Source organism: Anser cygnoides, chromosome 2 (genome assembly GCF_040182565.1).
Source record: "Anser cygnoides isolate HZ-2024a breed goose chromosome 2, Taihu_goose_T2T_genome, whole genome shotgun sequence".
Classification (NCBI taxonomy): Eukaryota; Metazoa; Chordata; class Aves; order Anseriformes; family Anatidae; genus Anser; species Anser cygnoides.
This window is the reverse complement of record NC_089874.1, coordinates 121,846,824-121,874,349: the sequence shown is the minus strand read 5'-3', so window position 1 is coordinate 121,874,349 and position 27,526 is coordinate 121,846,824. Positions and strand designations below refer to the sequence as shown.

Below are 27,526 nucleotides of genomic sequence, written 5' to 3'. Positions count from 1 at the left end.
GCTTTTCAGACAGGTAATGAGCAGATGCTGATGCTCTGGAGGAAGCAGGAACCACTGTCAGAGCCATCACCATGTTTGCTTGAGCCTCTGCCTCTGAGAAAGGGGATTCTGTACCTTTTAAATCTCAATAACTTTTGATTCAACAGCTGACACCATTTCTCATCTTGATTATAGGTTTAGAAAGAAACAAATGTTTTAAAAATAGAAACCTCAGCCTTATCACAGACAAGAGGAACCTGAAGTAAAGTTTCTAGAAGGATGAAGGAAACTCACGACCCCTTTTCTGGATGTCTGAGCTTCGACACATGCCCAGAGAGGCACAACGGTCTGCAGTTGCCTGTGGAGACCTGCTGTCCTGCTGGGAGCTTTGAGGTGCAGCCAGTCTGGACATTTTCCACTTCTTCCAAGGGAGAGGCTACTTCTCAGGTTCTTGCCTCACCTCTCCGATTTGCCATTTAGAGGGAGTCCTGGTGGGGATTTCAAGGTCTGTGTGCAAATTAAGGGGTATCCTGAACACTAAGTGGTGTTGGTACTTGATGGAGTATTTACGGGATCAATTCCGAGGGATTTGATTTCTGCATGTGCCACTTCTCTATCGCTGGTATGCCTAGCTTCTCACACCGTGTGGCATGGCTTGAATAAATTAAGGACAGTGATCGGGGTGTTCTCAGCTGTTTCTGCCTCTCTGCTTTGATACCCTGCTTCTGCCTGAGTTACAGGTATAAGGGAATAGGAGCACAGCCACCCTGCAAGAAGCATTTGGGACGTACAGTTGTGAAGCTGAGGCAGGAAAAGGCTGGTGGACCAGACAAGGGATGTAAACTGAAAAAAATCCTTTTATTCAGCATCTACTAGCCTGTAAAAGCATGCAGAATTCAATAAGGCAGAGGAAATCATTGCTTGAGGCCTGGGAGTGCAGGGGAAATGAGAAAAGGTGATTTGGAAAAGTGAGTAAAACCAAGTATTCATTCCTTACAGAACTTATTTCTTGCTTATCTTTTAGTTTGTCTGCCTCTGAGCGTTTAGGCAGAAGTCATGTGAGCTCCTGAGCTGCAGGGACAGAGACGGAGGAGAACGCGTGCATCAGAGCAGAGTGCTGCCAGAGCCCTGGCAGGGGGAGAGGGAGGCAGAGAGAGCCTGGGAGGGAAAAGGCGAAGTGGTGGGAGCTGGAACAGCAGCAACTGCTGCTAGCACGCCACTGCTCCTGCTCGGGAATTGGCTCGGCTGCCAGCACGCACCTCCAGAGGTGCAGGTGCCTCAGGTTCAAAAAGTCCAAGAAGATCTGTGGTACTTCCAGAAGATATGGGGATGCTTTTTTTCCTGCGAAGAACATCTGTCTGAGGACTCTCTTCCTTTCCCTGGACTGAAAGAGGTAATTCATGTCCCTTCTTTGGAAGCAGATAGGGGATCTGGAAAAAGATAACTCAGGGCTGGAAGTTAAAGCAGATGTGCAGAGAGGTGGTGGGTTTCTCTCTCCTTGCTTGTAGTAGAGCTTAAAGAGCTCCTGTCATTAGGATGCTGTTTGATTTAAATATGGAGGATGGGAGAGACAGGGTTAAAGTGTGGGGGTGGATCTGAGCTGCTTCCCATCTGATTTGTTTCTCTGTGTAATCTCTGAAAGTGGAGGAAAACTTTCCTTGTGCACCCGGAGGAGCAGCACTTACCCATTACACACCGAGATGTAAAACTTGCATTTTTTTTTTTTTTTTTGAATTTGAATGCGGTTTACTTAAATCTCTGCTTGGCAAATTACAGTTCCTGCCACAGCAGAGCTTCCCTTAACAGGTACAAATTTTAGAGGGCTGAACATCCAGTGGCCGTGACAGCACTTTTGCCTCGTTCCCTCTCTTTTCAGCACACTTGCCTCCCACAGCCTGCGCTCCCCTGCTGGTCTCTCTCCTGCCCGTGGGGGCTGTGGCCCCTATGGATGCCCCTGTACAGATTTTCCGTGAGGAGCTGGACTCCACCTGCTTGCCGGGGCCCTGTCGCCCCCCCAGCACCAGCAGCAGCTGGCCCCTGGGCTGGGCAGACTACGACAGCAACACCACCGGGGCCTTCGGGGACACCCATCACAACCACACCAGCATCTCCCCCGCCATCCCCATCATCATCACCGCTGTCTACTCAGTGGTCTTTGTGGTCGGCTTGGTGGGAAACTCTCTGGTCATGTTTGTCATCATAAGGTAAGGGGCTTTGGGGTACCTGTTTGAAAGGGATGCAAATGGCTGTCCTGAAATTTATCAGTTGGTGGGGTGCATATATGAGGAGGTGGAAAAGAAAAGGTAGCTGGAATGACTCCAAACCTTTTCAGTCACTGAGGCTTGTCTGGAAGCGCAGATTCAGGCAGAAGGGAGCAGCTGGTTAAAAGTGATGAATCCTGCAGGAAAGGTGCTTGGTGCCCGGGAGCTGCGTTCACCGGGTGCCCTCTAGGGATGAGAGGCTGCCCTTGTCCGAGGGAAAGTGGAGAAGGAAACTTCTGCAAAGCAGCCTTTTTTTTTTTTTTTTTTTTTTTTCTCCCCTGTGAGGAGTCCCCTAGGGATGGCTTATGTGTCTAGTTGTGTGGACACTGATACTTTGCTGCCTTGTCACCTAGTGGCTCGTTTAACAGGACGAGAAAAAAAGGAAATGTTTAACATAAACCAAGGTGTGTTGTTTCTCTGCTTAGTGGTGTTTAACTCCAGTTGTTGGTGTCTTGAAGAAAGCAAAGCAGATGCAGAGACCTTTCCGATTGTTTTTCCAGAAGCAGGACAAAGCTGTGTATCTGTATCAATTAGTTTTTCACATTAAAATACTTAGTGAAATGCACCAATACTTGTACATTAGCATATATTTTAGCTCCCAGCATGATTTTTCTCTCTTTTTGTCCTGTCCATTTGCAATTTATAAAGATGCCCGGATAGTGCAGTTCAGCAGAGTGATAATGAGCAACCAAGGGAACTGAAATCGTACAACTTCTTGGAACCCTGCTTCACATTCTATTTGAATGCTGGAAAAAAAAAGGAAAAAAAACCTCTGGAAAGAATAATTCTGTGGAGTATTCATTCCTTATATAACATCAGCTTGAGCACAGTAAGAAAAATGGAAGGATTGCAAGGGATCTTGTTCATAAAGAGTGCATGATAAGGGTCAAGCAATTGCAGAATGGCAAAATGACCCTGTTAGACTTGATATAGAGGGAAGTTAACTGGAAGCAGTGAAGTTATTGATGATGTACTATGTGAAAGATGAGTTATAACCAGGTGAATACCCTTGAAAAATGGAAGTAAAATTCCCTTTAAAAGCTGGTCTAATAGATAAAGATGCCTGTGGTCAATGTGGAGTAACTGGTTTGCTCCATCTTCGTGGTCCTGTAGATTTTGTACTCCTTCCCGCTTTTTTACCCTTCTTTCAGAGTAGAGATTTCTTTTCTTTTTGAACTTACCTTGCAAGAAGAGAGACTCCATACTTGACATGCATAGTGGCACAGGCAGTTTTTCTAAATCATCACTTGCTTAACAGCGGTAGTGTTGATTAACTGGCTTGAGAAGTGGAAAAAACTTCAGTTGTAGCCAGAGCCCTGAAAGTTAACATGTATGGATTACACTAGTTCATATATATATATATATATATATATTTTTTTTTTTTTTTCTCTTGTTCTTTTTCTCTCCTAAGATTATTTTTTGTGAGGGTCTAGCTAGCCTTGCCTCCCTTTCTTACCAGTTCCAGCAATTACATTACAAACTTATTTACATTATATTTGGATTGTTTAAATATTCCAAATGTTCATGCAAGAGTTGTATTTTTTCATTTTTGTCCTAGCCTCTCATCTCCCTTTCTCTTTCCCTCACATCCTCTCTCAGCATGATTGCACTTCAGGATAAGTTTTAATGACCCATTGAAGAATGCAGACTGCAGTAATGTGCTTTTGTGTGGGAAGTTTGTGAAAGATGGTGGCAAGGCATAGGGGGAACCTGTCCCCTTGCCATCCCACATTGCCTTTCTTTCAGCTGCCATGGATCTCAAGGAGGATGGGAAAATGGCTCTTCTTTATCCACCAGTTGAGCAGAGGGTTTCTGTGCATCCCCTCTTTGCCATGTCTCATGTCTCCAAATCCTGGATCTGCTCTCCTCTTCCTAACTCTGACTGGACCAGCAGGCAGAGCAAGCCTGTCTCCTCCTCCCTTTTCTCTATTAAACAACAACTGATATTGTCATTGTCCTGGTTTCAGTTAGGATAGAGCTAATTTTCCTCCTTGTAGCTGTTATGGTGCTGTGTTTGGGATTTAGGATGAGAATAATGCTGATAACACACTGACACTTTAGTTGTTGCAGAGCAGTGCTCACACAGAGCCAAGGCCTCTCCAGCTCCTGGTGCTGCCCTGCCAGCGAGGAGGCTGGGGGTGCAGCAGGAGCTGGGAGGGGACACGGTCAGAGCAGCTGGCCCAGACTTGCCACAGGGGTATTCCATACCATAGGGCGTCATGCTGAGCAAATAATATGGGGTGGCTGGCCTGGGGTGTCACCCTGGGGAAAGTCACCACTGCTTGGGGAAAGGCTGGGCATTGGTCAGCAGGTGGTGAACAATTGCATTGTGCATCACGTGTTTTGTACACATTAGTAGTAGTAGTACTATCATCATCATTATTATTATTTTCCTTTCTTTTCTGTCCTAATAAACTGCCTTTATCTCAACCACAAGCTTTCACTTTTTTTTTTCTGATTCTCTCCCCCATCACACTGTGCTGGTGGGAGGGTGAGCAAACGGCTCTGTGGTGCTTAGCTGCCGTCCAGGTTAAACCACAGCAGTCGACCACCGAGACACTTTTTGCGTGACATAAAAAATACCCCTGATGTTCTGAAACTTTCAATGAAACTGTTGAAGTATCAATGCTGTGGTAGATTCAGGAGTCTCCAAATGGTCTTGAGACCCTTCCAAAGCAGGCTCAAATTCAGCCAGAAGCAGTAGAGTAGGCAGGCCTTGACCTGTTCCTTGATTTAAGACCAACACAAGGGTAGGCCCTTAGCTATGTCCTCGCATGTGCTGCTGAAGGAGCTCATGGAGACCAGCAAGTCACCATCCCAGCAGCATACATGCAGAGTGCTGGGTGTCTGAAATATCTTTCGGGTGTGGTGGTTGTGCTTCTGCTGAGAGGGAAAACCCACAGAAGTGACGGGAGAATGACACTTCAGTGGCGTGTACAAGTCCTGAAAGTTAAGTAGCTGCATCTGATAAATCCATGGGATCTTTCAATTTTGGTTAGGGAGCAAACCATGTCATTTCACAGTTTATTAAAGGAGGAAAGAATTACTTCAAATATATGTTTCCTACATGATTGTAACAACTCCTTTACTGGAGGGCTGGGCTATGTTCCAGACCTTAGCTTTTTCCCAGGATGGACAGCTGGTGTCCAAATACCTACAGTGTTGAGGGAGTGGGTGGGATTTCCCTCTGCCCAGTAATGAGGAGGAGACAACATGCACAGAGATGGTGCATCCCTCCTGAGACAAACAGGTGTGTGTTCTGCTTCAGTGAGTGCAAAAGTGGAAGCAGGAAGAAAACAGAAGGGTTGAAAAGGCAAGAAGAGAAAGACATATATATTCCACATATAAATGGAAAAGTGTAGGTTGAGACAGAGGCAGCCATATATTCTTTCATATAGTTTAAAGACATAGGGAGAAAAATGCATTGGAGAAAATAGAGAGAGAAATATATCTCTTTAATGTGTTGAGAAATCTGTGTGATAGGAAAACATTAGAGTTGAAATAAGGTAATATGGACGTTTTTCACCACTGTACGGGTATCTATCTAATTTCCTCATATTGGCAACCAATCATTCCAGCTCCCATAGAGAGCTGTGTTGAAAGCAGGGCGGGAATGGTACTTTAGTACTGTGGTAGCCATACAGCCTGGTAAACCACGTTTCAGGAAACCTGGATTCTTCCCTTGGTTTTACTTTTGGGATACAACACATTGTTCTTACCTGAGAAGGTCACTTTGTGGCTCTGTGGCTCAGATTCCTCATATAAAATGGAAGTATGGGTATTTATTCTCTTTAAACGCACACAGTAACTGTTAGATTAAAAGCCAAAACTCAATCACTAAATATCCTAGGCAAGACCAGGGCTAATGTAAGCACCCCAGGTTCCTCAGGCACATTGAGAACGGTGATTTTTAATATGCAGAAAGTAGTTCTGCCTTATGTATGCAGTGCAACCTGCACTCTTGGCACTCTCTAAGGTTTGCAGGAGCTCTCCCTGTGTTATGATCAGATGCGTGGTCCTTGTACAAGCCCTGAGAGGTCTGCTGTCAGCCAACAGCCAGCGGGGCACACGGGATGTAACACTTGCCTGCAGCTGCTGCTTTTCATTGGGAGACAGTAAGAGAGAAACAAGGAATCATGTTGCTTGCTAAACTGGTGGGAATTGCAGATGCAATGTGGGAAGCACAGTCCCCCTGTGGAGGAGAAGAGGAGGCACAAAATATTTTTGTAGAAACCACGTGAAATTATCTTACCTCACCTGCGTAAAGTTACACATTTTTGTGTGTCTTAACATGATGAGAGTCTATTTCAAACCCTCACAGGCCTTATTTTCTGGAAGTAAAATAGATGGCTGAAGCTGGTAAACAAAATTATTTGTCCTTGGAAGCAAAATAGTCCTTTTTTTTTTTTTTTCTTCTTCCTCCCTCCCCCACTTCCCCTCTCCTGAATTGATTTCTCAAAATGTTAGTGCAAACTTTAAACAAAATGGTGCTTTCTTGTGATAGCTGGAGGGGAACAAAAGTTCTCTAAATGAAAGCTGAGTTACGATTTTAACAATGGATTGGCTCTTACAAAAACCATAAACATACTCTGGTAAAAACTCTGTGGGAGCCATGTGACTGCCTCTTACCCGCTCCAGACTGACTTTTTGCATGTGCCTTACCTCCATTGTTAATGAAGTCATTTATTGAGAACAGCTGCTGACATCAAATTCTTAAATAAGCAGTCCTGTATTACTTTTAAAATTATCTTTCAAGCTTCCAGTGAACTGAATAATTTTCTACATTCAAAAACAGTTTTAACGAGAGGCTGTGTCACAGATATGTATATTCATTCCTAAGGGAGAAGACGAAGCTTGTATTCTGCTGCTCAGTCTAATGTTTAAGAAAAAGAGTAACTAGTAATACATTTCTGTTCTGATATTCATCGAACCAAGTGGCATCTTATGTAACAGGAAGAGTCTTTTAAGAAATATCATCTAAAACCAGCTCCTTTCCAAATCGTTTTTAAATTTTATCCACTGTTCATTCCAAACCATAATGAAAATAAAGTAGACACATATACAAAAATGAAATTGATTTAATATACTGGTCTAGATCTGTATTAGATTTTGATAACATCAAAGATTACATATTAATGTGCTTTAAATTATTGTTCTAAATTTATTAAAGTGTATTTGGAAATTATATTGTTCTGAAATGAAAAATGAAACTGGGGACAGTCAACCTAGCTGAATTGCCTCTTCTCTATTACTTGCAGTCAGCCATTTCATTCTTTTATGAAATCATGGGATTAGCTGCTGAATGTAAAGGCCTTGTTGTAGTATACTTTTTGAAGTTTATTGATTTTTACCTATTTTTACCTGGTGAAACACATAACACCCGACTATTATCAGTCCAGAGGCATCAAGTAGATTGAGAGTAGTTCATCACAGGACCTGAAGGAACATCTGGCCTCACCTTGCTGAATGGAGGTACTTTTGGTGGGCTGTGCAGAACTTGGCCAGACATGGCATTATTATCAACAAGACTTTGACGGATGGTCACTGCTGACAGCTTTTACAGATAGCACAAAGACCAGGGTAGAGCAGGTAGAACAGGTTTATAAAAAAAAATATTGGTAGTTTGTCAAGCGCAGTTCATTTAAACAAAATTAAATGTTTTAAAATATATTTAATATCCTGCTAGACAGTAAGACCTGGGATTTATAAGCAGATAAGAAATTCAACATGATTTTCTGATAACATGCTATGATAAGAAGATCTGATACTGAAAAACTAGAGAGAGCACAGGAAAGAGTTAGAAGGAATATTTATTGGAGAGAATATTAAAGAGAGGCAATAGCTTATAGTGAGTAATCTCTTTGGCTTCTGGAAAGTAATTTGGTATCCATCCAGACACTTCCGCTGGGCTAGCAGCCAGGTAGTCATCTCTCTCAGAGAAAGGCATAACTGGAATTAATGGCCGGAAACAAGACAAATTATGGGGAGCCCTTTTGAACTGGCAGAAAGTGAAAACTTACAAGAACTTTCCAGTCTGGCTGCTGGCAAGGCAGGAAGCTTGAGACAGATCATCAGTCTTCAGCTGGGAGATGGGTGCGGAGGACTATGCTCCTGGCCAGCATGTGGGGAGGGAGCGCAGCAGGGAAACAGTGAGGGGGACAGAGTGAGGGAAGAGTGGGGACCCTTCCTTTAGTTTTGCACAATGTAAGAGTTTGAATTTGCTGGAAGGGTGTTGAGGTAGAAAATGTTTAACATGGTGACTTTGGCCCAGGATGCACTATGGGCAAGGGGGGATAACCTTGCTGTCTACCTACTTTCACACTCTATTCAAACTGTGATTTGTTGGTCCCTTACCTGAAATTCTTTGAAACACGTGAGTTCCCAAGGAGAGTTTCAATTTCAGTTACTTTCCAAAGGAAAAGCAACCAGGAAAAACTTTATAAAATCTACTTCCAGGAACCTTGCTTAATGTTTCTTGGTCCTCCTATCAGAAAACTCTCTCAAAGTGTGGACCCTGTGTTTACTCCTCAAGTCAGTCTTTGTGCTTTGTTTATTGTTTTTCTCTTTGGGGGAATTTGAGAGGCGTGAGGAAATGCCAATATTAATGTCATTTTGTTTACTGGCAGGCATGAGTGCACAAACTGAATTAGCTTTGGGGAAGGGGTGTGTACGGATGGAATGAGGACATAGAAAGAGGTGTGTTTGACCCATGCTGGCATTCTGCAGAATATAAAAAAGATATAAATAAATAATATATAGAGGTGCACAGCATTTTTATGATCCTATTGGGAAATTTGCATGCTAGACTGTGTATTATCTTTGAAATATTTACTTATCCTGAAACCAGAGGGTTCAGATCTCATTAGATTCAGCTTTTAATCCCTAGAGAAGTGAAAATTAGTTCTAGGCAGTTTGCTATTTTCAGTTTCGAGACATTGTTTAAAATGAAAGCTCTTTCCTTTCTGCATGATTGTTAGAACCTAACATGGTTTTCTTCAGAGCACGAGTTTTCATTAATCCATGGCAAGAACACGTGCAGAACCTTTCTGTTTTCTCTGTTCCTCAGACCACTGCACCTGTGCAACGCACGGTGCTCTGCCTGGCTGCTCTTCTCTATTATAAAGTTGGTGCCGTTCTGCAGTGCACTGTGAATGCATACCTAGGGTTGCCAAACCTAGCTACCCAGCATATGGAAGACAGAAGACATTACATTTCCTGACTGACTATTTAGCCAAATTCACTGCCTGCTGCGTTCATAGTCTACCCACAGTGATTAACATGGGGCAACTAAGAAAGTCCTCCTTGAGTAGTGGTGGGAGTCTGCATGGTAGGATTAGTTCAGACAAGCTATTCATTATGTTCAATTACTATTCACAGTCAGAAATTTTATTTTACCATTCTGCTAGCCAACAAACAGCTTTGCAACCTACCCTTTTACATGGCTTTCAGAATGACTGGTTTGTTAAAGTGCATTGGAGAAGAAAAACATTTTTAATGTGAAAGCTATCAGTTGTGCTTTTCAGTCAACTATATCTTAATGTTTCCTGCATTTCACTTACCTCATCTCCTTTGGAAAACTGTGTGCTCAGTTGGTCTGTGCTGGGGGCTTCTCTGAGGCAAGTGAGGAAAACAGATGAATGAGTAAAGTCCAGAGAGTGCCTCTGGGCTGCCTCCTAAGAGGGACTTATGAATTTTCGCTGAGCTGGCTTACTGTTAGTGTATGCATTCATTACCTTACAAGATAATCCTGTACTTGTTACAGAGGGAGGTCCCTTGTCTCCCATTCAACTCCATTACAGGATTGCTGACCTGAGTCTCAGGTCTCCACACAACCCAATTGTGTAGTTGTCCTATAAAACACTCCCAGCAGTGGCAGTTATTATTCATCCCTGTGGCAAAATGGAGGCTGGATGTCTTGTTCTGAGAACAAGAGTGATACCCATTCCACAGGACCCCTCTGTGAGTATTTTCTGAATTCTTTCCTTATTTCTCTCCTGCAGAAACACCTAGATGAGAATAAATGTTCAGTAGCATTTGGCTGCTTCTGCCAAGTTCTGCATATGTATGCTACCTAAGTAGCAGGAAAACAAGACCCTGAAAAAACTTCTGAGGGAGCTGCTATCCCTGTACCCCTGAGCAATGAGATCTGTTCTCTCTGCCAGGCAATCACTATTCTACTGCACAGAAAACTCTCTTCCCACTCCTACAAGAAGATAGGAAGCGTTTTGTTCTGTTAAGGGGGCTCATGATGTCCTTCACGAAGAAAATAGGCTTTCAAGAGGTAAGAGCAATGGGAAAAGTGAATGTTACCTGAGACAGAGACTCAGCTCACTAGGCTAATATGCAGGTGGCAAGTGAGAAGGATTAGGATGGGCTGTGTAACACCCTGTAACACTCAGTGTAACCTGACAGTTTACCAGAAAGCATCTGCAGCTGCATAAAGTTTCTCAACAGAGTCAGTTGCTTGACAAGGACTGGATTCTTCCATTAGATGTCAAAAAAATCAGGTACATAGTCTACATTTTGTCTAGGCTCCCTAATGATAATATGAGATGTACTGGTTTTAAGTACCAATTTTGTAAAATTCTGCATTCCCTCTATTTCAATATAAGACATGATAAATCACAGTGCTCTCAAGGTCTCTCTGAGCTCTCCTAGCAAAACCATAGAAGTACAAATTTCAGAGTATTGGTGTTTCTAACATTAAGCATATTTCTTCAAAAAGATGCTTTTGAACTCACACAAAAATATTAAAAGTCCTTATCATAGAAGGAAGAAAAATAGTTCATCCTAGTTATGTAGAGGTTTTTTTTTTTCTTTTTTTCTTTTTTTTTCTTTTTACTGGGTTATATGTAAACTTGAACCTTCTCTTCCCTAATTCAGAAGCTCAGGTAGGAATGTTTCTACATCTAAATCTGGAAGATCTCGTTCTGGCTCAGCCTATGGCTAGTTCACAAGAATAATTGTAGTGGTAAATTGTCAGGATTTTGGTGATATCTTCTGACATTCCGGTAGATTAAGCTCCCTGAGGGAAGCATAAAAGCCAAGATCATGTATTATTTAAGCCACTTAAAAATAGGTACCTGCAGGTGTTTATGAGTAAATAGAATTCCACTTTAGGATACTATTTTGAAGGCAACATATACAATTTTTCATAAGCTCCTAACTAATTTGATGTTGCAGACAAACAAAATTTAACTGTGTACAGTAACAATGTTTGCTTTTGCCTAAAGTGGCAGACTCAATTGTTTTCTAATTGTTTGCTCAATTCTGTCTGTCATTCAAAATATAATAATAACATATAACCCAATGTGAACATGGAAGCAGCAGCATATTGATTTTTTGCGTTCTTCTTTTGACCTCAACCTTAGCTTCATATTATCATAAACCTTTTACATTGAGCTTGAAGATCCAAAAGATAGCTGAGCCATCCTTTTGAATTGGTGTTTGGAATGCATACTCCTCCTTTTTTTTTATTTTATTTTTTTATTTTTTCCTTGTTCTGACGGAGAATGGTATTGAGCGTGCCCTGAATATAGCCTTGAGATTTAGAGCTTTCATGAATAAGCTTTTCAGCTGCTTGATCTCCATATACATCATTCAGAGGAGCCTAGTGGAACAGAGCCTGCATCCTGGTGATAGGTGTTTTTGTAATTTGCTTTTAGATGTGCTTTAGCTTTCATTTACATTCGCTGGCTCAGGTATCTGCCAAAAATATGTTTGTTATACCTTGTATTTCATGCTTTTGTACTTTCACTCTGCTACTGCAGAACATTGTTGTAGTATATTTGTTAGACTTGCTCCCCTCCCTACCCCTCATTTCACACTGCAGGGAACATTTTAGCCTATTTCAGGTACATGACAAATTTTTGACCAGATCTACCTTCTCAGTTTTTATTAACTTTACTAGTATTATGCTGTACTGTAGAACCACACTCCTCTCTTCTTCTTGAGATAACACCTTTAAGGGGCTCTGCTAGCAGGTTTACTAATGAATTTTATTTTTTTTTCTGAAAGTGCACCAACTTCTTACTAGCATGATTCCTTCTTTAATCACCCCAATTTCATTGATAAGATTGGGTTGGAGGTGTAATTTTTATCCTATTTAGTGTCTTAAAAACACATGCAAAGGAAACTCTGCTCCATGAGGAAAAGTACAGTAATGATGATTTAAGTGAGAGATGGTGGAAATTTTCTAAAGGTCAGTCCAAAGTCAGTCTCAGAGAACTTTCCACTTTTGGAAAGTGTACTTAGGTTAAGATGTGATTGCTTTGAGAATTTTACTTGTGATATGTAAGTACACATCATTTTAATCTTGTTTCTTAAAAAACATTACCATATATTCATCCAAAATATATATCCAAATTATAGTTTTCTTTTTATCTTGATTGTTTTTCTGCAGGATTTTCATAAATCTTCTGGGTATTTAAAGCCTACAGAGGCTTGAGACCTGCTTATAGCTTGACAAGCAGTTGCAAAATCCATCAACTAATTTAAGTCATCGGAGGATTTCCTGCTTCTTGCAAAAAGATGCTAGCAGCTGATTTATCAGTGAGACTTGCCATTCCTATGTAACATTAGTATTAATTCATTCTGCTCTGCTAGGCTAATTTAAGCAGATAGCAGTATTTTCCCTTAAATAACATTCAACTATTTGATCAATAGTTTTAATTTTGTAAAGGAAGGCAGGATTCCCTTACTCCATCGCTATTTTTGCCTTCTTCGAGTGCTGATTTAGGTGAATGAAGAGTGTCGGGGGGGGATGCTCAAACCTTCCAAAATATTGCCTCCAATATTTTAGTGCAATAGAAATGAGTTGTAGAAAAGTGATCAAATTGCTCATCTTGTGTTAGAGTCAAGACTCTATCAGGGTCCACTTCAAAGTGTCTGACTGCAACAGCTCTCACTCCATTACTTTAACTGGACTTTTGATTAAGCCTGCAAGTACATATCTTCAGAGGCATCTAAGCATTTAATAATTTTTAGATGTTTAATTCCAAAAATTCAAAAGGAGTTTGGATGATTGAGTCCAGATTCTCAAAGGCTCTTCTGAATTTATGAACTTCTGAATGATTCTGTGATTTAATCCATCTTGCCTAACAGCTTTAAAGGCCAGCATCTCATTTATGTGGAGGCCACTGCTTTCAGATGAAAGTAATCAAGTTCTTTACATTGCGTAAATGTAAAAAAAATAAAAAAATAAAAAAATGATGTCAATGAGATTTAAGGTTACAATAGTAAAAAGTGTTTAGACTTAGCATTGCTGAGGTTAACCAGTGAACCATTTATCCTCTAGTTAGGTACACATCATTGCTCTGCAGTGCCTGGGGGAATTGATTGCCTAAATGTAATAAGGTATTTATTGGAGCATTATTTATTAGTCTTCCTCCTTCTTGTTCCCAGTCTGGCAGAAAAGGGGTGTTGTGGTTTAACCCAGATGGCAGCTAAGCACCACACAGCCCTTTGCTCACATCCCCCACTCCCCTGGTAGTGGGATGGGGGAGAGAATCAGGAAAAAGTGAAAGCTTGTGGGTTGAGATAAAGAAAGTTTATTAGGATAGAAAAGAAAGGAAACAAATAATAATAATGATACTAGTACTACTACTAATCTACTACTAATAATGTGTATAAAACAAGTGATGCACAATGCAATTGCTCACCACCCGCTGACCAATGCTCGGCCTATCCCCGAGCAGTGGTTGGTGAGCAATTGCATTGTGCATCATTTGTGTGCCCAGCGTGGGGCTCAAACCCACGACCCTAAGATTAAAAGTCTCATGCTATACTGAGCATGGACAAGGGGGAAGAGTGTATAATATAGGAGCCTGTTCTGGCTGAGAGTGAATAATGCAAAGAGGCACCTTCTTGTGGTCTATAAACTCAGGGGGATTTGGGCAAGGCCAGCTAGTCGTGAGACTGCTTGGCTGGTGAGCTGTTGGGAGGCAGCAGGCACACAGAAGGTAAGGCTATCAAAGACAGCGTTGGTATGTGCTTGGATCAGGGAAATGAGCCAAAGCCTTTCACAGAGTTTTATAGATAGAATGACACTTTTTTTTTTTTTTTTAAATATATTTTCAGTCCCATATACAACTTTGATTTGCTTACATTGAAGGTTGTCTAAATGCTGATGCTTGGATGACTATGTATTTCTTACTACCTGTACAAGACAAGACATCCTTCTTGTTGGACTGAGGAAAATTATTTTACTTATTCATGCATACGTTGTGTAGTCCAAAAAATCAAAATTGCTCACTTTACATTTATAATATCATTAATACACACTGTGTATACAGAGAACATGATTCATATTGCAGATTAAAAACTTTGAGTTTTGAAATTACCTAAAAAAGAAGTTCTATTTTACAGAGGGTCTTTCCTATTCTGCTACTGGAAGGCTAGGGGTGGGGGAAAGAGGTAATGGGAAAATATAGTATACATGGACGTGTAATTAAATTGTGTCATGGCGTCACATGCACAACAAAAGTTGAATTCAGGCTGCCAGGAACAAGAAATATGAGACAGAAAGGCTTTCAGATATTTGATTATTTAAGGCTAATAAAACCCTCTTAGTTATTTTTTATGAAAATGTTCTGATTTTCTTTAAAGGAAAAAGATAGACAAATTCTTCTGTATGTGAAAGCAAACTTTCCCTATCCAAATCCGTGGGGATTTTTTAAAAGATTTACAGAAGTAGTGATTCAGAAGAGCTATTAGTAATTTCACCTCTGCTTATCACAGGCCATTGCATTTCATTTAAATAATCCTGTATTGAGTCTAGTAGCTCGCGTTTGACTGAAGCACAGCCACTTGCAAAGCGTCAGACATTGATTTGAAGACATAAAAGAAGGAAAAATTACTCCTTTCCTGTGTAATTTGTTCCCAATAATAATCACCTTAGTTGTTAGGAAAAATCTATCATTGTTTCTAAGCTGAGTTTGTCTGGCTGTGACTCTTATGTATGTCTCCTTGTTAAGCTTTTCTTTCCAATCTGAAAGAGCTCTTCAGTACCTGCTATTTTCTCTCTGTGGAGGACTTCAGACACTGTAATCAAGTCACCTCTTGGTGTTCTTTTTGATAAACTAAATGTTTTGAGGTCTTTAAGTTACTCACAGTAAGAATTTGCCCCTTTTCTTTCACTTATTTTTGTGGTGCTTCAAGGTAGGCTTTCCAAATTTACAAATGTATATATATATATATATATATATACGCACATATGCGTTGAGTGCTTAGTGAGTTTTTCTTTAGTCTTACAACTGAGATGCATCACTCAGAGTTGCTTTTTTTTTTTTTTTTTTTTTTTCCTCTACCTCCCCCTCCCAGGAGGAAAATGGAAAATTCCTAGTCTGATAATGCATCTTATATTTGTTACTCCTTGCTATATACTCTCATATTTGTGTTTCTACAGTCTCTTAGGGGCTGTAATGTGACCTAAAAGATAGACTGCCTCCCCTGCTGGAGGTTCTGTTGAGGATGCTGTTCTGGAAAGTTTAGGGAAGCCCAGCTTTGACTGGTGGGTGCTTCCACACCTTTATTCTGCCTTTTATCTTGGATAAGCTCAAACCAGGGCAGAGGGAGACTAGACCATAGGGATCACACCATTGCTGTAGAGCTGCTTCATTTGGCCGCTATTCCAAGTGCTATGGCTTTGCTCAAGATATAAACCTGTATTAGAACTGTTCATTGGGCAGCAGGCAACACTCCCTTGGGAAGCAAGTACCAGGAATCTTTACAGTCATCTCAGGCAGCGGGTACAGCTTTTTGGCATCTGAGTGAGAAGGGTTTTTACCTTCTTTCCCCTTGCAGTTCTCATTTCCATGTTTTGAACTAGCATTTGGATTCATTTTCTCACTGAATTCTAATTAGAAGGAAGCATAAAAACTGAAGCTGTTTTTCATGCTTCATGTAGGTCACTAAATGACATTCCTGCTTATATTTTAATTAATATTTAATTTATTTGCTAGGCACATTTGTCAGCTCTTTTGAACTCTGCTCAATATTTTTTTTTTTCCAAATTAATTTTGATTTCACATGTCAAAGTTTAAAAGATAAATAGACACATTGCCCAACATGTTCATTAGCTGAACTGATAGAATCTCATTTCCCCATTGCAAATTCGTTAATGATACTTGGCACAATCTAGCTTGATGTGTTTCTGGGTGTGTTGCATGTGCATCTTTTAGTTTGGGGACCCATTCAAAACATGTGGGTGAAACTGTTTTGAGTTTTGAGAAACTCTGTCACTGAATCTCATAATAAATTAACAGCAATAAGCAGAAGTAACTACTTGTTGAGGAATTTCAGAAAGGAGAGTTAAGTATATCGGTGTGGTAATAATGGAAATGAGAGAGGCTGTCCTTCCTGCTTTGTGTCTGTAGCAAAGCTGGCAGCAGTCCCCTGCACCCTGTAACAGAGTCATGCCCCCAGAGTTAGACTGGGTCATTGTGCAGAACAAAGCAGGGTGCTGTCTGGGATCCTATTCCTCTGTGTGGATTAAGGTTCCTACCACATGGACAAAACAAGTGTTTCATATTGGTGAAATTAAAGGATGCAGATAAAACATTGCTGATTTTTTTTCCCCTACTGTTATCACACTTTTTAGTCATCATCTTTTATGTTGGCATTCATGAAAGAGGGGACTGGGAAATGCAGATGATAAAAGAGAAATTGGAAATATAGGAGTGAAGAAGAGAAATTGCTTATAGATGGATTTGAGAATACAGAATTGAAACCAGCTTTTGGATAATTAGATTAAATTTATTCATATGTCTCTTTTCGTCTGTGGTGAATAGTTGTAACTGATTAATGCAGGTGCTGAAGGACAGGGTGAAAAGTGTTTACTGTAATTCCAAGGGTCTTAAACGTGTGCACTTCTGTCACAAAACTAGAAATGATAGTGAAAAAATGACTGTGGCAAAGACTGACTGAAAAGCCATTACATGTTTGAATGTGCTGATACAATCATATAACCTTTACTATTTTTTGTCTTTCAGGTATACAAAGATGAAGACAGCAACCAACATCTACATTTTCAATCTGGCTATGGCAGACGCCCTAGTTACCACAACCATGCCTTTCCAAAGCACAGAGTATCTGATGAACTCTTGGCCATTTGGGGATGTGCTGTGTAAAATAGTTATTTCGATCGACTACTATAACATGTTTACCAGCATATTCACACTGACGATGATGAGTGTTGATCGATACATCGCTGTGTGTCACCCTGTGAAGGCTCTGGACTTCCGTACTCCACTCAAGGCAAAGATAATCAATATCTGTATCTGGCTGTTGTCCTCATCTGTTGGTATATCTGCAATAGTTCTTGGAGGTACCAAAGTCAGGGAAGGTGAGTGTGAGCATTTTGAAGGAACTGAGTCTTCTTGTTTCTCAAATGACATAAAATGTAGCTTTGAATATTGACTAAACCTGTTTTGTTCCTACTTCAATAATTTGGGTACACTTTACACACAGAACACCCATGTTCCTTGGTTCAGAAAGTATGTCCAAATTTCTGACATTTTGAAATATATTGCGGAACATCACTGTATGACGTATAGATAATGTAAGCTCAGATGCCCTTGCCAACTTGAAATGTGGGCTGAAGGTGCTTTCTGTAGGTGTTGTGAGAGTAGTTCTGATGAAGTTCCAAGAGCAGAAAGTAGATTGCTTCTCATTGGCATTAATATTAAAACCATCATTAGTATTAAGACTTGGGAACTTATTATCAAGAGCCATTTCACAGAACTTGAAGGTATGGCAAAAAAAAAAAAACTAAAAAAAATCAGTAGCTGGAGAGAGAAAAGTAAGCTAAATCCAGTGTAAATGACAAAGTCAGAAGTTCTTGTTTAAAAAGGAAAGAGGGTGTATATGGAAACTTGGAAAGGCTAGGAATAAGCTTCAGCAGAGGAATTGGGAATACAAAGCATAGCAGGGAAGCAACTACAAGAACATGAGGTCAATGAATCTGTGTGCAGAGAACTTGTAGGCTTTACTTGAAATTTATAATCCATAAGGGACTGCAGATTTCACTCCTATAACTGGTGACTCATTACCAAAGCTGGCCTGCTCGGGAGTTAATCTTATTTGAAATCCTCCTTGTCAGGGAAAGGGGAGATATATACATCATACCCACAAGCATGACAGTAGTGCAGGAGCACCTCTGTATATTCAAAAGGCTTGAAACCTCTAATGATGTCCTGATGTTGAGGCCATCCTGACACATATAACCTATGAAATACAGGGCATACATATTTATTTGGTGGTAGTGTTCTTTGCAATGTAAATGATCTTCTGAAGAATGATTAATAAGTTCCTGAATTAGCAACCTTTTCTAGTAGAAAGTTTTCACTCCTCCCAAGAGAACTGGTAAACTTTACATAAGGACACAGTTTTATCTGGCAGAGAAAATAAATGGTGTGTGTTAAACTCTTGGCATAGATCAATGCAAACAAAACAACGGTGTTCAGCTGCTCAAAGGCTGATTGATTTCACTGAAGATGTATAGATGTTGTTTTTGCTCCTGGTCTTATGCTGGGTAGGTGAGAGGAGAGACTCTCTGGGAACTCTTCATCAGCCTTTTGGGAGATCAAGCGTCCTGGTCTGCAGTGCTGTAACTCTTCTCCCCAGTAAAGTTTGGACAGGCTCTATGAAATACTGCGTAGCTCAGGAAAAATTCACTTCCAAGCATCTCCAGGTGGGAAGAATGATTGTCTAACTACAGATGAAATCTTGAAGGCTATGAGACATTGGCTCAACCAGGTGTTTTGTTAGGAGTGTTCTTAACTAGCAGAATGTTCTCGTCATTCACTGTAAGCATCACATTGAGTTCAGAGGGCTGCTCTGAGGCCAGAAGTGATTAAATGCCTTTTTCACATTGCATGGCAGGCAGCCTTTTTTTTTTTTTTTTCCTTCCTCCTGAAGCAGCGACTAGTAATACACACCTCACCTGGGCCAAATAAGATTAGGAATTATTAGCAAATGCTTGTCAGCCCCTACCATTCAGCCCTGCTTGTCTGATCTAAGGTGTCTCTTGAGCATTTACTGCCAATTATCTTGTCTGGTGTGTTCATGAATTGCACTGATAAATGGTGAAGGGGAAAAAAAAACAAAGATCCTCCCTTTGCCTGGCAGCTGGATCTTAGTACTGAAACTCTATATTATGTTGATGACAATAGCTGCTGTTTATATGCTCTGGGGCCTCTGTTGGGTTCAGATTTAAACAACAACTGAATATTAAAAGGAAAGTGACTGTATTTAAAGTTCCAAGCCTACACACAGTTAGTCCCTTTTGTTCTCAGAGTTCAGGATTGCTCCCAGAGGTGTCCTTCCAGATGCATTTTCCCTACAGAATAAATCTTATGTCTGTGTAAATCTTCCCTCTCTGGCCTTAATGGAACCTTTATTGCTGAAAAATAATTAAAAAAAATAAAGAAATCAGAGGTACTATTAGTATTCCCAGAAATATTACAGATTCACAGATTCACAGATTTCTCTAGGTTGGAAGAGACCTCAAGATCATCGAGTCCAACCTCCGACCTAACACTAAGTACTCCACTAAACCATATCCCTAAGCTCTACATCTAAACGTCTTTTAAAGACCTCCACGGATGGTGACTCCACCACCTCCCTGGGCAGCCCGTTCCAATGCTTAATAACCCTTTCGGTAAAGAAGTACTTCCTAACATCCAACCTAAAACTCCCCTGTCGCAACTTTAGCCCATTCCCCCTCGTCCTGTCACTAGGCACGTGGGAGAATAGACCAACCCCCACCTCTCTACAGCCTCCTTTCAGGTAACTGTAGAGAGCGATGAGGTCGCCCCTGAGCCTCCTCTTCTCCAGGCTGAACAAGCCCAGCTCCCTCAGCCGTTCCTCGTAAGACTTGTTCTCCAGACCCCTCACAAGCTTGGTCGCCCTTCTCTGGACTCGCTCGAGCACGTCCATGTCCTTCCTGTAGCAAGGGGCCCAAAACTGAACACAGTACTCGAGGTGCGGCCTCACCAGAGCCGAGTACAGGGGCACAATCACTTCCCTAGACCTGCTGGCCACACTGCTTCTTATACAGGCCAGGATGCCGTTGGCCTTCTTGGCCACCTGAGCACACTGCTGGCTCATATTCAGCCGACTATCCACCAATACTCCCAGGTCCTTCTCGGCCAGGCAGCTTTCCAGCCACTCATCTCCCAGCCTGTAGCTCTGCTTGGGGTTGTTGCGCCCCAGGTGCAGGACCCGGCACTTGGCCTTGTTGAACTTCATGCAGTTGACCTCAGCCCATCGCTCCAGCCTATCCAGATCCTCCTGCAGAGCCTTCCTGCCCTCGAGCAGATCAACACACGCACTTAGCTTGGTGTCATCTGCAAACTTACTGAGGGTGCACTGGATGCCCTCATCCAGATCATCGATAAAGATATTAAAGAGGACCGGCCCCAGTACCGAGCCCTGGGGGACTCCACTAGTGACCGGCCTCCAACCAGATTTGACTCCATTCACCACAACTCTCTGGGCCCGGCCATCCAGCCAGTTTCTAACCCAGCGAAGCGTACGCCAGTCCAAGCCCCGAGCAGCCAGTTTCTCGAGGAGAATGTTGTGGGGAACGGTGTCATGAAGGCTCCAATTGAATAGAGAGGAATATGGATGCCTGAAGGTGAGGTATTACTAAGCTACCTAACTGAAATAGACTTCCCGCATAAGGAGTAAAATGAATCTTAAGTGGTATCTTATCAAACATTTTAATATATATTTACACTAAAATACCTTCTGAAGTGCAGCATTTTCCTCTAAATATATTGATCTATTTGGAATAGATGGCTTCCAGAGTGGGAAAAGTCAGTATGACAGTATGAGCATCTTAAGTGCTCATTTTGTGACACTAAATTTAGTTCTGCACATTTTCAGGCAACAAGTATAAAGTACAAATTGGATATTATTCTCTCTCAATGTTCCTGAAAATTAGTATGATATTTTGCATCTTTGACAGCGATATTTTTTGATCCTTGATGTTAACTGTGAAAAAGAAAAGGATTCCGTGTTCCAAACATTTCATTGCATTCTATATATGAAGTGAAAATGTTTTTCACTTCGTTTATAGAGCGCAGTGAAATATTTGGAATATGGTTTATATATTCTTATGATAACATTCAATATTAATGAATTTAGGATAAGATTTTACATATAAATTAAATTGCTGTGAGATCCACCTGGACATGGTCCTTGGCAGCCTGCTCTGGGTGGCCTGTTTTAGTGGGGGGTTGGACCAGATGGCCTCCATAGGTTCCCTCCAGCCATAACCACTCAGATTCTTTAATAAAGGGTTGTGTTTTTTTTTTACATTTTATTTTATTTTATTGAAAATTAGCAATACTGACTTTCACTAGTATATGTTGGAATACACATATAAAGTATCCATGCCTTTATCTTTTTGTAAGCTAAATCCATTTTTGTCTTTTCTATGCATCAAAAAGAAAAAAAAATGAGTTAACTATGCTGATACTTTTTTTATTTTCTGAGAGAATATTTATGACTATATTTTATAATTATATAAATTCCATTTAATACACTGAATTAACATTATTTTATCTTAATATTATGACATTTGTTTATATTTATTATATATAATTGCTTTAGTATTTTTAACTTAATAAACTACATCTTAAAAATATCTTTCAAGGTAAAACTAAAACAAAAGAGAATTTGCTATGAAAAGGTATATCAGAATGATCTATTTGAATACTCTGAAAGTGAAACATTTCAAGTTTTTTTTTCCCTGTTTTTCTTTCAGATTATTTTGATCAGGATGGATTAGGGAAATAATTTTGGTGAATTAACAATTCTCATTTTCTGTTGGAAAATTTCAAGTAATTTCTGATCTTTCCTTTTCTGTCACTGGAAGTGCTGCCTGGACTCTGAAATCTTTGCTGAGGGATGATGACTGGGCTGTGGCTGGTCTTGCTCTTCCAGCTGCAGCTGAAGGTTTTATGCTTCCAGCATGACTCCAGCTGTTCAGCAGCTCCTGTCTTCTCAGGAATGGCTGCAAAACTATATATATATATATATATATGTATTCCTGTGGCTTTCTCAAGATGATTTGGCTGGCACAAACTTTTTAAACAGCAGGAGCTTTTCCTAATCTAATGATTTTGATAAATAAGTGAAATTACATCAATAGACCTGAAGAGGGAGGGGTTATTAGGTGGTAGCTGGATGTGGTCTAGAGCAGTCATCCCTAATCATAGCTCTCATTTGTCCCAAACTGCACATCTGGCTTTACTAGTCTAGACATTGTAGTTGCGTCCGGGTATTATTGCTGCTGTTGCTAGGCCATGATCTACTACAACTAGCAGTAAATAATCAACGTGAAAGTTTTTTTTGAAGATAATTATTGATGTTTCTATAATAATATTAAGTAAAAGTAAATTGCCTTATTAAAATATAATCACAAAGGATTTAGAAGAGTTGAGTGAAAGTTGCAACCTTATGAAATAATGCTTGTGCTGTCATCTTACATTTTCCATCAGTCTTGACAGATGGAGACTTTTTTCACTTTTCAGCTTTCAGAAACATCAATTAGTCATTATATTCTTTAAAATAAAAACTCAAAATATTTAGTTTCAATTTCAACCTTTTATTTGAATGTAGTAGTGTTCAATATCACCCAGTAACATTTTTCTGATATCTAACTATGGAAATGCCTATATGATACTATAATTTGGGGGTTGGCCTCTTTTCACAGATAACTAGTGATAGGACTAGAGGGAATGGCCTCAAGTTGCACCAGGGGAGGTTTAGGTTGGAAATTAGGAGACATTTCTTTTCAGAAAGAGTGGTCAGGCATTGGAATGGGTTGCCCAGGGAGGTGGTGACATCACTGTTCCTGGGGGTGTTTAAGGAAAGGTTGGATGTGGTGCTTAGGGACATGGTTTGGTGGGTGACATTGGTAGTAGGGCGATGGTTGGACCAGGTGATCTTGGAGGTCTTTTCCAACCTTAATAATTTTATGATTCTAGGATAACTTTCCCCACCCCAGCCTCTGGGGATGTTTTTCAAAATAATATCAGCTGCAATATCAGCTTGATTTGTGAAGCATTTTGATAGCAAGCAAATATATTTTGATGGTTTTTTTTTCTTTTTCTTTTTTTTTCTTTTTTTTTCCCCGACTGGTTCTGTTTTAGACATGAAAAAGTGATGTACAACAGTGTATTGAAGCTTTCCACCTTTAGCTCTGACTCAATAAAAGCCAATACGTAATAATTTGTAGAGAAATGTAGAATTCAGTAGGGAAAATGAAAATAAATGGATAAAACATACCACCAAACACTAGAATAATGCAGTGCTTGAGAGGATAAACTCTAAGCTACAATTCAGAGTGAAAAATCCTTGGGTTAACTTGACTTGTCTTCAGAGCAGTTTAACTGCTGATAGTAGCTGTAAATTTTTCCCTTGTCTTGCTTTGCCATTTATCTTATTCCTTGTTTCTCCATGTGGTTTGTATGTTGGAAGGCTGTAATGAGGTCAGCAAATGAAACCTCATATTTCATGCCTTAGCAACCTCCTGTCAGATGGAATATTTCTGGGTTATACAACAATGTGAGAGCCTGTGGTTTTGAATCCTGGCATGGGAAAGGAGAAAGGGAGTGGGATGGTGTTAGTGGCTTAGATACTGCAGTCAGTGACATGATCTGCAAAAAGAGCAGTTTCCATTTGACTCTGCACACGCACATATTTTATTTGCTTCTATGTAACTGAAAAGAAGCTGTTGCCAGAAAATGTTTTTTCAGAATACAAGCACTTACATGTACTCTAAGGAGACACGTGGGAAAAGATTATTACACAATTGTCATATATTGGCAAAACCTTCCTACAATCAAAATCTCATTCAGCTCCCACCATTCATGATACCAAAAATCTGCTCCTCCCACAGACAAAAACATATATAGTTTGATAATAATTATGAGTCTTCTACTCCGTTAAACCTGGTATTCTTTCTGGCTTTAAATCTCAGTGAGATTCAAATGGAAACAATTGCTCAACTCATTTTATAAATTTTTGTTTTTGTGACTCTGCATTTTTAGCTTCTCCTGTGGGAAGCAAAGTTTATACAATGTTATGCATTTTAAAAAGCCCATATCTCTCTAAGTAATTTCTAGACAGCTGTGTAAAACCAGTTTCAGTGGTAAGTGAAAGCTTTCCTTGGAGTGATTTAATACTAGCTCTATTTATTAGTATCACATTACATGATAATCACTTTTCCTAGCTTATGCTATGATAATCATATTGTTTAGAGTATCTAATAATAAAGCAATTTTCTTCTTGCTTATTTCATTTCTAGATACCACGAGCACTGAATGCTCCTTGCAATTTCCAGACAGAGATTACGTGTGGTGGGACATCTTCATGAAAATCTGTGTCTTTGTCTTTGCATTTGTTATTCCAGTCCTCATTATAATTGTTTGCTATACTCTGATGATCCTGCGCCTTAAAAGCGTACGGCTTCTCTCAGGGTCTCGAGAGAAAGATCGAAACCTGCGCCGCATCACCAGGTTGGTTCTTGTGGTTGTGGCAGTTTTTATTATCTGTTGGACCCCTATTCACATTTTTGTGCTGGTTGAAGCATTAGGGGACGTGTCCCACAGTACTGCTGCTATATCCAGCTATTATTTCTGTATCGCTTTGGGTTACACCAACAGCAGCCTCAATCCAATCCTGTATGCTTTTTTGGATGAAAACTTCAAGAGATGTTTCAAGGACTTCTGCTTCCCCCTCAAGATGAGGATGGACAGGCAGAGCACGAGCAGAGTCAGAAACACTGTGCAAGACCCAGCTTATATGAGGGAAACAGATGGGACAAACAAACCTGTATGACTAGTCGTGGAAATGTCATCCTACTGTCCTCAAGAGAGAGAAGAATCCAATGATCTAGGACTGACACAGATTACCACTGCAGTTTGAGCTAGACTCACCTAGACAGATATTTTTGGAATACTTAAGAAATCTTAGTCGTTTGAACTAAAGCAAGTTATTTATTGACAAGTAAGAACCTCCTGAAACTAAGCTCAAATGAAGAGGACCTGAGGTTTTGGCATCGTGTTTTCTGTAGTTGATCAGGTACTAATGCACACTTTTTAGGAGAGGAGAGATCCTTAATATTGTACCAGTTTACTCTGGATAAAGAAAGCTCTGAGTTTCCTCTTTACACTATGTAATATAATATTAAGTGGCATTTGGCTATAACACCAAGTTATGCCAAAAACAAAGTTTTGCCCCAACATCGAGTGCTTCTGAAGTATGTAGTTTGACAACTTAATTTATCATACTCTTTTACAGTGAAGAGTGTAGGTTTCTGCAGAATGCTGCCAGAACTATAATCAATATTATCCTCAACTAATATATTTGTAACATTTGTCTGTTCTGTGGAAATTCAATCTAAGCATGATCTGCCTACGTACCAAAGTAATTTTGTTGTGTCTGTGTATGGTAAAGCATTGCAGCATTTAAAATACTGAGACTTAAGGAAAATTGTTAGCATATTTTTGCACGTGTTTAATCACCTCTGTGTAACATTTTCTGTGTGTGATTTTTCCAAGATGTTTGTATACTTATGATTGTGGATAATATAATATACATTTCCAGGGTGTATTTTCAACAAGAGACTAGAAAATTGTACATTCTTCACTTGTTAAAAAATTGATGAATAACTGTGCCACATTCATTATATGGGAATAAATAAGCGCATTCCATTTTCAGTAAAGGGGACATACTTAAAAATAGTGCTGTACTTGTTTTCCTGGGCAACTTGTAGGCAGAGCAAAATAAATATTTGAAGAGTTGTTAGAAACTACTGAATTAGCAAACAGATTAACTGGATTGATAAAGAGGAAATGAAGATTAAATAAGTTGGATGGTTTAACGGTGCTTGATTGGAAAAGTTCCTATTTTTTTGATGACAATACATTTTCTTTGATGCAGTCCTATGAATTCAGTAAATTTCTTTGTGTTCCTATGAAGATGGAAAAAACAAGGCACAGCAACACAAGTTAATGGCTTGCTGAAGGTAAGTTTATGGCAAAACTGTGCCTAAAATCCAGCCTATAGTTTCTTGTTTTCCCAATAGTGATATATTACTATCCCAATTCTTGCTTTCCAGAAGTTTGGAGGAATGCTGTCATTTTCTTCACTAAAAGCAGACTTGGTTACCATATATCTTCCTAACAACTTTATTCTTTATACAAAATCATGACTAATGAGGGTGCCTTCACTGCATAGGAAATTTTCTCAGAAACAAAGACTGGTTCAGTCGTACTGGAGCAACCAACCAAAAATCCTTTATGCACACAGATGCAAATTGTGAGATTTTCTTTTGTCGCTGGCAGTGCAGTTCTTATGGAAGTGCTGTGGAAATTCATCCCTCTGGATAACTTCAACATCTTTTAGTATTAATACAGTGACATACGTCAAATATTTTTGGTACCAGGTGAACAAATGCAGTGCAACATTCATCTTGCAGCACTAGACCAGTCCCGAACAGTCCCTGGTGTCTACAGCCCTCTGGTGGTGCTGCCCTGTGGAGCGCAGGCATGAGGTTCAGGCTGTGGAGTTTGGTGCTTGAAAACAAACTGCTGTCATTCAATTATATTTGTAAATGAAAATATTGAAGATAATCCTTTCTGGACAAGTCTAGCACTTTCTAATTTTTTCTGTATGATAAGAGCATAGCTGACCTCAGGACACTTGATTTGCAAGAGGAAATGAATGAGGTTCACAAAACTGGTTGTATAATTCTAATGTTCTACTCTGTTTCTCCATCTCGTTTTTTTTTCCTTTTTTCTCCCTTTCCCTTTCCCTTTCCCTTTCCCTTTCCCTTTCCCTTTCCCTTTCCCTTTCCCTTTCCCTTTCCCTTTCCCTTTCCCTTTCCCTTTCCCTTTCCCTTTCCCTTTCCCTTTCCCTTTCCCTTTCCCTTTCCCCCTTTCCCTTTCCCTTTCCCTTTCCCTTCTCTCCCTTTCCCTTTCCCTTTCTCCCTTTCCCTTTCCCTTCCCCCTTTTTCCCTTTTTCCCTTTCCCTTCTCTCCCTTTCCTTTCCCTTCTCCCTTTCCCTTTCCCTTCTCTCCCTTTCCCTTTCCCTTCTCTCCCTTTCCCTTTCCCTTCTCTCCCTTTCCCTTTCCCTTCTCTCCCTTTCCCTTTCCCTTCTCTCCCTTTCCCTTTCCCTTCTCTCCCTTTCCCTTTCCCTTCTCTCCCTTTCCCTTTCCCTTCTCTCCCTTTCCCTTTCCCTTCTCTCCCTTTCCCTTTCCCTTCTCTCCCTTT

General features: G+C 40.2%; 1 protein-coding gene across 1 annotated transcript; it reads left to right on the top strand.

Moving 5' to 3' along the window:
* The first annotated feature begins 114 nt into the window (after positions 1-114).
* On the top strand, positions 115-26,837 carry OPRK1 (opioid receptor kappa 1). The gene is made up of 5 exons (XM_013184873.3): positions 115-484; positions 1,004-1,372; positions 1,856-2,183; positions 17,231-17,583; positions 24,559-26,837. Exons 3-5 carry the CDS (start codon positions 1,924-1,926, stop codon positions 25,089-25,091), a joined length of 1,146 nt encoding a protein of 381 aa, XP_013040327.1. The 5' UTR covers positions 115-484; positions 1,004-1,372; positions 1,856-1,923; the 3' UTR covers positions 25,092-26,837.
* The last annotated feature ends 689 nt before the right edge of the window (positions 26,838-27,526 follow it).